Source organism: Salvelinus namaycush, unplaced genomic scaffold (genome assembly GCF_016432855.1).
Source record: "Salvelinus namaycush isolate Seneca unplaced genomic scaffold, SaNama_1.0 Scaffold180, whole genome shotgun sequence".
Taxonomy (NCBI): Eukaryota; Metazoa; Chordata; class Actinopteri; order Salmoniformes; family Salmonidae; genus Salvelinus; species Salvelinus namaycush.
Window position 1 is genome coordinate 83,448 of NW_024058564.1, and position 12,688 is coordinate 96,135.

At 47.1% G+C, this 12,688-nt stretch overlaps 1 protein-coding gene across 1 annotated transcript in view; it reads left to right on the plus strand.

The window, feature by feature from the left end:
- The window catches only part of LOC120037656 (zinc finger MIZ domain-containing protein 1-like), a 66,330-nt gene that overhangs the window by 36,673 nt on the left and 16,969 nt on the right, over window positions 1-12,688 (plus strand). Inside the window, exon 5 of the mRNA XM_038983652.1 lies at window positions 10,749-10,893. Within this exon, the coding sequence (XP_038839580.1) occupies window positions 10,749-10,893 (145 nt within the window). The remainder of the gene's footprint in view (window positions 1-10,748; window positions 10,894-12,688) is intronic.

Here is a 12,688-nt window from a genome sequence, read left to right on the forward strand (position 1 = left end):
ACCTACTCATTCCAGGATTTTTCTTTATTTTTATGTGTTATTTCATAGTTGTGATGTCTTCACTATTATTCTACAATGTAGAAAATAGTAAAATAAAGAAAAACCCTTGAATGAGTAGGTGTGTCCAAACTTTTAACTGGTACTATATGTCTGAGAGCATGACTAGAGCCTAGCTGCACTGCACAGGACAGACAGAGACATCAGCTGACAAGGGCTTGACCTGCTTGGGCCACAGTTTGACACACGCATGCGCACGCACACACGCACACGCACACGCACACACATACGCACACACACACAGGCACACACATACGCACACACACACAGGCACACACACACACACACACACACTTGGGCCACAGTTTTGACTCACTGACCTGAGCTCTGCATCAGAGAGACTGTCTGCCCGTTCAGTAAGATTGTGTAGTACTGAAAGGACAGTGGCTGCACAACTAGTAAGATTGTGTACTGGCAGGACAGTAAGATTGTGTACTTGGAGGACAGTAAGGTTGTGTACTGGGAGGACAGTGGGTGATTCACTAAGACAGACATGGTGCAGTTCCCAGTGAACACTGTTGATCTGTTGAGCTGCACCGTGTCTGTTTCCTGTATATCTAATGTGCTCAAACCACTGGAACTTCGAGTATCCTCAGAGCTTGTGTGTGTGTGTGTGTGTGTGTGTGTGTGTGTGTGTGTGTGTGTGTGTGTGTGTGTGTGTGTGTGTGTGTGTGTGTGTGTGTGTGTGTGTGTGTGTGTGTGTGTGTGTGTGTGTGTGTGTGTGTGTGTGTGTGTGCATGTCCCATTTCCTCTTCTGTAAGAAGCCTAGGACACTGACTTAAAGGCCCAGTGCAGATGTTTTTATATCAATATAAAATCCTTTCTGGGTAACGAATAAGTACCTTACTGTGATTTTTTCTAATCAAAATGGTTAAAATAAATACAAAATTGCCTTCTTATCGAAGAGAAATTTCTCAAACAAGAATTTTGCTAGGACGGTCTGAGTGGTTTCAACTAATTTACCGCCTGGTACCCACCAAAACAGGCAACAATTTCAGGATGGTCTTTTCATCATTTGTACAATTTAACAGTATTATTCCAACCTCATAGTGTGGAAATACACTCAGTGGCCAGTTTATTAGGTACACCACGAAAACGGATCGCTCCTACAGACAGTGAGTCACGTGGCCGTGGCTTGCTATATAAGACAGGCATCCAGGCATTCAGTTACTGTTCGATTGGATGTTAGAATGGGAAAAACAAGTGACCTAAGCGACTTTGAGTGTGGTATGATTGTCGGTGTCAGGCGTGCCGGATCCAGTATCTCAGAAACCCCGCCCCCCCTTGGACTTTTTACGCACGAGAGTGTCTAGGGTTTACCGAGAATGGTGAGACAAACAAAAAACATCCAGTCAGAGGCAGTCCTGTGGGCGAAAACATTGATGAGAGGTCGAAGGAGAATGGCAAGAATCGTGCAAGCTAACAGGCGGGCCACAAACAGACAACGGTGTCCACACCTATCAGCTAAAAACAAGAAGAAGCGGCTCCAGTGAAAACGCGATCACCAACACTGTACAACTGAGGAGTGGAAAAACATTGCCTGGTCCAATGAATCGTGGTTGCTGTTGTCCGGATTTGAACACATCCTGTCTGGTAGAGGCTGGTGGTGTACTGGTGTCCGGCTTTGGACACATCCTGTCTGGTACAGGCTGGTGGTGTACTGGTGTCCGGCTTTGGACACATCCTGTCTGGTACAGGCTGGTGGTGTACTGGTGTCCGGCTTTGGACACATCCTGTCTGGTACAGGCTGGTGGTGTACTGGTGTCCGGCTTTGGACACATCCTGTCTGGTACAGGCTGGTGGTGTACTGGTGTCCGGCTTTGGACACATCCTGTCTGGTACAGGCTGGTGGTGTACTGGTGTCCGGCTTTGGACACATCCTGTCTGGTACAGGCTGGCGGTGTACTGGTGTCCGGCTTTGGACACATCCTGTCTGGTACAGGCTGGTGGTGTACTGGTGTCCGGCTTTGGACACATCCTGTCTGGTACAGGCTGGTGGTGTACTGGTGTCCGGCTTTGGACACATCCTGTCTGGTACAGGCTGGTGGTGTACTGGTGTCTGGATTTGGACACATCCTGTCTGGTACAGGCTGGTGGTGTACTGGTGTCCGGCTTTGGACACATCCTGTCTGGTACAGGCTGGTGGTGTACTGGTGTCCGGCTTTGGACACATCCTGTCTGGTACAGGCTGGTGGTGTACTGGTGTCCGGCTTTGGACACATCCTGTCTGGTACAGGCTGGCGGTGTACTGGTGTCCGGCTTTGGACACATCCTGTCTGGTACAGGCTGGCGGTGTACTGGTGTCCGGCTTTGGACACATCCTGTCTGGTACAGGCTGGTGGTGTACTGGTGTCCGGCTTTGGACACATCCTGTCTGGTACAGGCTGGCGGTGTACTGGTGTCCGGCTTTGGACACATCATGTCTGGTACAGGCTGGTGGTGTACTGGTGTCTGGATTTGGACACATCCTGTCTGGTACAGGCTGGTGGTGTACTGGTGTCTGGATTTGGACACATCCTGTCTGGTACAGGCTGGTGGTGTACTGGTGTCCGGCTTTGGACACATCCTGTCTGGTACAGGCTGGTGGTGTACTGGTGTCCGGCTTTGGACACATCCTGTCTGGTACAGGCTGGTGGTGTACTGGTGTCCGGCTTTGGACACATCCTGTCTGGTACAGGCTGGTGGTGTACTGGTGTCTGGATTTGGACACATCCTGTCTGGTACAGGCTGGTGGTGTACTGGTGTCTGGATTTGGACACATCCTGTCTGGTACAGGCTGGTGGTGTACTGGTGTCCGGCTTTGGACACATCCTGTCTGGTACAGGCTGGTGGTGTACTGGTGTCCGGCTTTGGACACATCCTGTCTGGTACAGGCTGGCGGTGTACTGGTGTCCGGCTTTGGACACATCCTGTCTGGTACAGGCTGGTGGTGTACTGGTGTCTGGATTTGGACACATCCTGTCTGGTACAGGCTGGCGGTGTACTGGTGTCCGGCTTTGGACACATCCTGTCTGGTACAGGCTGGCGGTGTACTGGTGTCTGGATTTGGACACATCCTGTCTGGTACAGGCTGGTGGTGTACTGGTGTCCGGCTTTGGACACATCCTGTCTGGTACAGGCTGGCGGTGTACTGGTGTCCGGCTTTGGACACATCCTGTCTGGTACAGGCTGGTGGTGTACTGGTGTCTGGATTTGGACACATCCTGTCTGGTACAGGCTGGTGGTGTACTGGTGTCTGGATTTGGACACATCCTGTCTGGTACAGGCTGGTGGTGTACTGGTGTCTGGATTTGGACACATCCTGTCTGGTACAGGCTGGTGGTGTACTGGTGTCTGGATTTGGACACATCCTGTCTGGTACAGGCTGGTGGTGTAATGGTGTGGGGAATGTTTTCTGGCACACGTTAGGTCCCTTGATACCAATTGAGCAACGAGTGGTACTAAATGGGTGTACCTAATAAACTGGAATTGTATAAATAAAACACAGGCTAATCCTTTTTTGGACTAGCCTCAGGATATTGTAAATCCTATCCATGTAATGTGTTCTAACCACTGAAACCTCCAGTTGTTGTGCATCAGTATGTTGGTTTTTGTATGTGTATGTTTTATTTTGTATTGTTTGAAGAAGAAAAAAGTATTATATTTAAAAATGAATCCTTACAGTATAGGTGTGTGAATGCGTACAAGCAAGTGTGTGATTGAGAAAGCGTGCGTGCGTGAGCACTCTACGCTAGGCTGCATTGTAATCTGGAAACTGGTATGATGTATCCTATCTCTGTGCCCTCTCAAGAGCATTGAAGTCAACCACAATAAATCGTGTTGTGCGGGAGTTCTTTATATTTTTCTACATAGTGCATCATCCACCATGACTCTCCACCTCTCTGCATCTCTTTTTGGGGTCAGGTATTCACAGCAAAATGCATATTATGATCTGGAGATGTGTAGTCTACTGATCCTGTGGGGCGGAAGGAAAGGGTCTTTGCGAGGGATTGGCATGAGCCTAGGTTGTTTGCCTAAGCGGGCCTAATTTTGTTTTTGTTTTGTGTGTGTTTTCTTTGAGCCTCAATTATTTGTGGGTTTGGTGCTGTGGGCACATACACAGGGAGACAAGACACATAAATTGCAGACTGCACCTTTAACTTGACTGTTGCTGCTGCATTTTGTGTTTTGTTCGTGATTAACCCCTCCCTCCCCAGTAAAATGTGTAATTTGAACCCTACAGAAACCAACACCTGCAGGAGATGTCAGAGTGACTCAGGTAGTTAACCTCCCTCCCTCCATCCCTCGCTCCCTCCATCTTTCTCTGGCTCCAGCATCTGACCGTTTGTCATTACGCTCATCCCTCCATCACCACCTCTCCATCTGAATGTTCTGTATGCCCACAGAGGCCAAATCAAACTCGCACTGTGAGAAAACCTGAACAGTTGCGTTTCAGTAAACAAATAAATGTGATTATTTACCCTGAGACGGTTTTTCCCCAGCAGTGCGCTTTTGATTGAATCTGCCTCAGAGTCTTGGAGAGAGATTATAAACCCATTGGATGTGCTTCTGGTTGGGCAGAGGCTAGCAGAGTGGAGTGGAGGGGGGATCATTGGCTGGGAAGGATACAATTGGCTGCTAAATGGGTTCCATAACGGTTTTGCAGAAGCATGACTTTGAATGCATCCCAAATGGCACCCTATTCCCTATATTTATGGAATGATCTAGGGAATAGGGTGCCATTTGGGATCCACCCTTTTGATTTCAGGAGGATTTGATATCCTCTCTCCATATTTTGCATACATTATTCTGCCCACATAACACAGCATACTGTCTGGAGCTTGTATAGATAGACCTTATGATTTTATAGAAATATATTTTTTTTGTCTCTTGTCACACATTGTATGTGAATAGGCGTCCAATGTGCGGTTTTCATGTTCTGAGAACGTGTACTGTCTCATATATGTGTACAGTGTGTACTACCTCGATCTGTAATGTGTGTGAGCTGGTCTGCATGTGTTTCTGTATCAGAGTAATGTGGGCTGCACAATCAAACAGTCATTTAGGCTAGTCTGTGACGTCACTGCTTACCACATTCATCCAAACTGTACGTTCAGTGGAAATGTGTGGTCTGATCTTTTAAACTTGCTGTTTATTATGTAGCAGTGCTGCGATATCGCAGTGTCAACAACAGAGAAAGATACGCTACTTGTGGACACCTGCTCGTTGAACATTTTATTCCAAAATCATGGGCATTAATATGGATATGGTCCCCCCTTTGCTGCTATAACAGCCTCCACTCTTCTGGGAAGGCTTTCCACTAGATGTTGGAACATTGCTGCGGGGACTTGCTTCCATTCAGCCAGAAGAGCATTAGTGAGGTCGGGCACTGATGTTGGGAGATTCGGCCTAGCTCGCCGTCTGCGTTCCAATTCATCCCAAAAGTGTTCGATGGGGTTGAGGTCAGGGCTCTGTTCAGGGCAGTCAAGTTCTTCCACACCGATCTCAACAAACCATTTCTGTATGGACCTCGCTTTGTGTACAGGGGCGTTGTCATGTTGAAACAGGAAAGGACCTTCCCCAAACTGCTGCCACAAAGTTGGAAGCACAGAATCATCTAGAATGTAATTGTATGCTGTAGTGTTAAGATTTCCCTTCACTGGGGCCTAGCCCGAACCATGAAAAACAGCCCCAGACCATTATTCCTTCTCCACCAAACGTTACAGCTGGGGCTATGCATTTGGGCAGGTAGCGTTCTTCTGGGCATCCGCCAAACACAGATTAGTCCGTCGTACTGCCAGATGGTGAAGTGTGATTCATCACTCCAGAGAAGGCGAGCTTTACACCACTCCAGCCTACTCTTGGCATTGCGCATGGTGATCTTAGGCTTGTGTGCAGCTACTCGGCCATGGAAACCCATTTCATGAGACTCCCGACGAACAGTTCTTGTGCTGACGTTGCTTCCAGAGACAGTTTGGAACTCAGTAGGGAGTGTTGCAAACAAGGACATACAATTTTTATGTTCTATGCACTTCAGCAGTTGGCGGCCAAGTTCTGTGAGCTTGTGAGGCCTACTACTTCGTGGCTGAGCCGTTGTTGATCCTAGACGTTTCCACTTCACAATAACAGCACTTACAGTTGACCAGGACAGCTCTAACATGGCAGAAATTTTACAAACTGACTTATTGGAAAGGTGGCATCCTATGACGGTGCCATGTTGGGGCCATTCTACTGCCAATGTTTGTCTATGGAGATTGCATGGCTGTGTGCACTTGTCACCAACGGTGTGGCTGAAATAGCAGAATCCAGTAATTTGAAGGAGTGTCCACATACTTTTGTCATGGCTGTACCTTTCAGTGTGGAAGAGGATATTCCCTGGAGACAGTCTCACCTCCACTAGCTAAAACATCTGAGTCATCCAGCCTGTGTGAACTGCATGAAGTGTAACCCGGGAAACAGGCTGCTGTGCCCCCATTAACTAATGATAGAGGGCAAGTCCTCATGTACAAGGAAGCTCCCAATGCTAATTACTGTAGAGCTGAGAGAGAGAGAGTTAGGGAGGGAGAGCGTTATGGAGGGAGAGTTAGGGAGCGGGAGAGTTAGAGAAGGGATTACTTAATCCCTGCTATTACTACTACTATACTATTGCTGCTACTACTACTACTGCTACTACTACCACTGCTACAACTACCACTACTGCTGCTACTACTGCTGCTACTACTACCACTACTGCTACTACTACCACTACTGCTGCTACTACTACCACTACTGCTGCTACTACTACCTCTACAACTGCTACTACTGCTGCTACTACTACCACTACTGCTGCTAATACTACAACTACTACTGCTACTACTACTACCACTACTACTGCTACTACTGCTACTGCTGCTACCACTACTACTACCACTACTGCTGCTACTACTACTACTACTACTGCTGCTACTACTACCACTACTGCTGCTACTACTACCTCTACAACTGATACTACTGCTGCTACTACTACCACTACTGCTGCTACTACTACTACTACTGCTGCTACTACTACCACTACTGCTGCTACTACTACCTCTACAACTGATACTACTGCTGCTACTACTACCACTACTGCTGCTAATACTACAACTACTACTGCTGCTACCACTACTACTACTACTACTACCACTACTACTACTACTACTGCTGCTACTACTACCACTACTGCTGCTACTACTACCTCTACAACTGATACTACTGCTGCTACTACTACCACTACTGCTGCTAATACTACAACTACTACTACTACTACTATCACAACTGCTGCTACTACTACTGCTAATACTACTACTACCACTTCTACTGCTACTACTACTACTACTGCTGCTGCTACTACTACTACTACTACTGCTACTACTACTACTGCTGCTGCTACTACTACTACTGCTGCTGCTACTACTACTACCACTACTGCTGCTACTACTACTACCACTACTACTGCTACTACTACTACTGCTGCTGCTACTACAACCACTGCTGCTGCTACTACAACCACTACTGCTGCTACTACTACCACTACTGCTGCTACTACTACCACTACTGCTGCTACTACTACCACTACTACTGCTACTACTACTACTGCTGCTGCTACTACTACCACTGCTGCTGCTACTACTACCACTGCTGCTGCTACTACTACCACTACTGCTGCTGCTACTACTACTACTACTACTACTACCACAACTGCTACTACTACCACTACTACTACCACTACTACTGCTACTACTGCTACTGCTGCTACCACTACTACTACTACTACCACTAATGCTGCTACTACTACCACAACTGCTGCTACTACTACTGCTAATACTACTACTACCACTACTACTACTACTACTACTACTGCTAATACTACTACTACCACTTCTACTGCTACTACTACTACTGCTGCTACTACTACTACTACTACTACTACCACTACTACTACTGCTACTGCTGCTACTACTACTACTGCTGCTGCTACTACAACCACTACTGCTGCTACTACTACCCCTACTGCTGCTACTACTACCACTACTGCTGCTACTACTACCACTATTGCTGCTACTACTAACACTACTGCTGCTTCTACTACTGCTACCACTACTGCTGCTACTACTACCACTATTGCTGCTACTACTACCACTACTGCTGCTACTACTACCTCTACAACTGATACTACTACTGCTACTACTATACTACTGCTACTGTTACTACTACTGATAATACTACTACTACTACTACTATGACTTCTGCTACTTCTACTACTACTGATAATAATACTACTACTACTGATACTACTACTACTACCACCACTAGTCATTTTGAACTGACCTGTTCCGATCACCCATAGCCATATGTCTGCAGCATTATCTCAGGAAAAAGGCAGATATTCTTAGAAGGGGAGCCATGCACAGGAGGGTTTACAGAGAGGGCTTAGAAGTCTACTTAATCTGCTTACTGCTTACTGACTCACTCGCTGGCAGAGAGCAGCTACAGTACTACAGCAGACTGGGACTGAGAAGGGTAAAGTTGCTCCTAGACGCTGATCTTTGAGTCATTTTGCATTTCCCCCGCTAATGGTAGGATCGGGGAAGGGGATGCTGATTCTAGATCTGTACCTTGTGGAAAAATCACCCCGGAACAGACTGGGGCGAGTGGAGAGGGGTTCTGGGATGGACAGGGGATAGCCTGGTGGAACCAGTCTGATTGCTGCTTTCACCATTCTGTTTTCTGTTGGTAATGTCACTTTCTAGACTAACCACAATGGAAATAAGTCACTGACATGTTTATGTATCTAATACAATCAACTAATCAAACCAGCTTCGTTATTGAAGAGAGGTGCAGTGGAACAATATATATCTGAGGCTTTCAACTTCTTCTTTTCACCCCCGACTCTCTCTCTCTCTCACCCTCTCTTTCTCTCTCTCTCTCTCACCCTCTCTTTCTCTCTCTCTCCCTCTTTCTCCATCTCTCTCCCCTCTCTCTCACCCTCTCTTTCTCTCTCTCTCCATCACTCTCTCTCTCTCCCTCTTTCTACATCTCTCTCCCCTCTCTCTCTCATGCTCTCTTTCTCTCTCTCTCTCTCTCTCTCTCTCTCTCTCTCTGGCCTATACTGTGTTTGAGCTGAGCCCTGTGTTGTTTGTGCGGGGGTATTTCCCAGTTTCAAATGGCACCCTATATAGTGCACTTTGTTTGACCAGAGCACCATGGGAGGCTCTGGTCATAATGGGGAAAGGGTCCATTTGGGACACAGCCTGGGTGTAAATAGCTGGTCTTGCAACAGGCTGGGTGTGCGGAGGGAGGACGGAGGTGGTGATTTAGTGGGGAGATAAGCTCTCTGTAATGGCAGGGTGGAATAATTCCCCGTCAAATAGGAGGGCTGAGTCTCTCCTCCCTCAAGCTCTGAAATTCTGTCTGCTTAGAGATTGGCTTGGTGTATCTCACTCTGCTCTGTGCTGTTCTTCTCCTTTCTCTTCTCTCCCCTTCTCTCTCCTCTCCCCTATTCGTTGCTCAATTGCTGTTCGATCTCAAACTCCTTTTGAGCTTATTTTCTGTGTTAAGAGGTTCGACCTCGATAACACTTCTAATGTACATCATACACATGTCATAACGATGTTTTCCTGTCTGGTGCAGCAGACAGTTACCTCTCATAACAATGTTTGCCTGTCTGGTGCAGCAAACAGTTACCTGTCTCATAATGATGTTTGCCTGCCTGGTGCAGCAGACAGGTAACTGTCTCATAATGATGTTTGCCTGCCTGGTGCAGCAGAATGTAACCTGTCTCATAATGATGTTTGCCTGCCTGGTGCAGCAGACAGTTACCTGTCTCATAATGATGTTTGCCTGCCTGGTGCAGCAGACAGATACCTGTCTCATAATGATGTTTGCCTGCCTGGTGCAGCAGACAGTTACCTGTCTCATAATGATGTTTGCCTGCCTGGTGCAGCAGACAGTTACCTGTCTCATAATGATGTTTGCCTGCCTGGCGCAGCAGACAGATACCTGTCTCATAATGATGTTTGCCTGCCTGGTGCAGCAGACAGTTACCTGTCTCATAATGATGTTTGCCTGCCTGGTGCAGCAGACTGTAACCCGTCTCATAATGATGTTTGCCTGCCTGGTGCAGCAGACTGTAACCTGTCTCATAATGATGTTTGCCTGCCTCTCTCTCTCTGTATCTCTTTCTCCCTCTGTCTCTGTCTCTCTCACGATCTCTCTCTCTCTCTGTGTTTCACCCATCCTCTTCAGAGAGCCAGGGATGTCTCTTCTAGAGGGATCAGAGCCGATGTACTGCACTGTGATTCATTCAGTCAATGAGATCTATACTGGCTGACAGGAAGCAACAGACAGGCTAGCTTTACTGTGTTAGGGTTCCTCCATGTGGCAGGAGGCAGAACTGCAATCCAACTTGAAGAGGGAGAAGCAACACTCAAATATACTGGGCAGAACAAAACAGGAACATCGTTGATTAATCAATTGAGATATTTTGTATCATGTTTTTCACTTTCAGAGAGTCCAAAGTAGTCAGGAAAACAATATCATAGGTTTGGTAATAGAGACTGGCTTACTTCAAACTGACATACTGGAGACTGTCATAGCAGACCGACAGACTGGAGTATAGACCGACCTGTGTGTGTGCGTGTGTCCTACAGCGTTATCAGACTGACACGAGTGTGTGTGTTTCTTTCCTGTAGCCCTGCTGTCATCGTGGTGCGAGGAGCTGGGTCGCCTCCTGCTGTTGCGTCACCAGAAGAGCAGACAGAATGAGCCTCCGCAGGGCAAAGTCCCCATGCAGCCCAACATGAACACCATGAAACCCCCTGGAGGACTCTCACACGGGTCAGTGTGTGTCTGTCAGAGTGACTGATGTACAGTGTTTTGCCAGCTTGTGGGTTGTCTACTTTACTGTCCCATGTTTTCTGTTTGACACATAGAGATACATTGTCATATTCAGAACTACAAGTGTGAACACATTTCATGTAAACACACGTTCTCTCATTGGTTCTCTGGTTTAAACTGGATCGATCATGTTAACTTAAACAATGTTGAGCTGAAACTATTTGATACGCAGCTAGATGCATGGGCTCCGATATGATACAGGAATGCTAGGTTTTAGTTTGAAACGATTCGGTGCGATTCAGTTTGATAGGGGGAACAAATTGATGCGGTTCGATTCGATGCGCAAACATTCATTTTCCATTTTAAATTCATATCTGCTGCTGATGGGAGCTCAGGAGCTGGGCCTCTCTGAGCTGGGCCTCTCTGAGCTGGGCCTCTCTGAGCTGGGCCTCTCTGAGCTGGACCTGTCTGAGATGACTTCTCTAAGCTGACGTGTGTGTGTGTGTGTGTGTGTGTGTGTGTGTGTGTGTGTGTGTGTGTGTGTGTGTGTGTGTGTGTGTGTGTGCGTGCATGTCAATTACAATTGTGTGTGTAGGCCAGTGGAGGCTAGTGGGAGGAGCAATAGGAGGACGGGCTCATTGTAATGGCTGGAATGGAATAAATGGAACGGTATCGAACTGATCAAACATATGAAAACCACATTTGACTTCGTTCCAAATATTCCATTCCAGCCATTATGAGCCCGTCCTCCTATAGCCCCTCCCACCAGCCTCTACTGGTGTAGGCACTTGAACTGAGCCATTGGGCATCTACCACCCCACTATCAGATTAGGGGTGAGGGAAATGTATGCTTTTTGTCCCCTCCTTTTTATCTGTAATCACCCACTGATTAACTTGTCAAATTAAATCTGAGTGATTGAAAACCCCAATCAGCAGTTGGCTGTGAGATCAAATGTTATTTGCCACATGCGCCGAATACCGCAGGGTGTAGAACTTACTTACAAGCCCTTAACCAACAATGAAGTTCAAGAAATATAGTTAATAAAATATTTACTAAATAAACTAAAGTAGAACATTTAATACAAAGTAACACAATAAAATAACAATAACGAGGCTATATACAGGGGGTACCGGTACCGAGTCAATGGGTGGGGGTACAGGTTAGTTGAGGTCATTTGTACATGTAGGTAGGGGTAAAGTGACTATGCATAGATAATAAACAGCGAGTAGCAGCAGTGTAAAAACAAAGAGGGGGGGGTTGTCAATGTAAATAGTCCGAGTGGCCATAAGATTAATTGTTCAGCAGTCTTATGGCTTGGGGGTAGAAGCTTTTAAGGAGCCTTTTGGACCTAGACTTGGCGCTCCGGTACCGCTTGCCGTGCGCTAGCAGAGATAACAGTCCATGACTTAGGTGACTAAGTCTTTGACAATTTTTTGGGCTTTCCTCTGACACCGCCTAGTGTATAGGTCCTGGATGGCAGGAAGTTTGGCCCCAGTGAGATACTGGGCTGTACGCACTACCCTCTGTAGCGCCTTACGGTCAGATGCTGAGCAGTTGCCAACCCAGGTGGTGATGCAACCGGACAGCATGCTCTCAATGGTGCAGCTGTAGAACTTTTGAAGATCTGGGTACCCATTTCTCCCTCAGTCTCCTGAGGGGGAAAAGGTGTTGTCATGCCCTCTTCACAACTATCTTGGTGTGTTTGGACCATGATAGTTTGTTGGTGATGTGGACACCAAGGAACTTGAAACTCTCGACCCACTCCACTACAGCCCTGTCGATGTGAATGGGGGA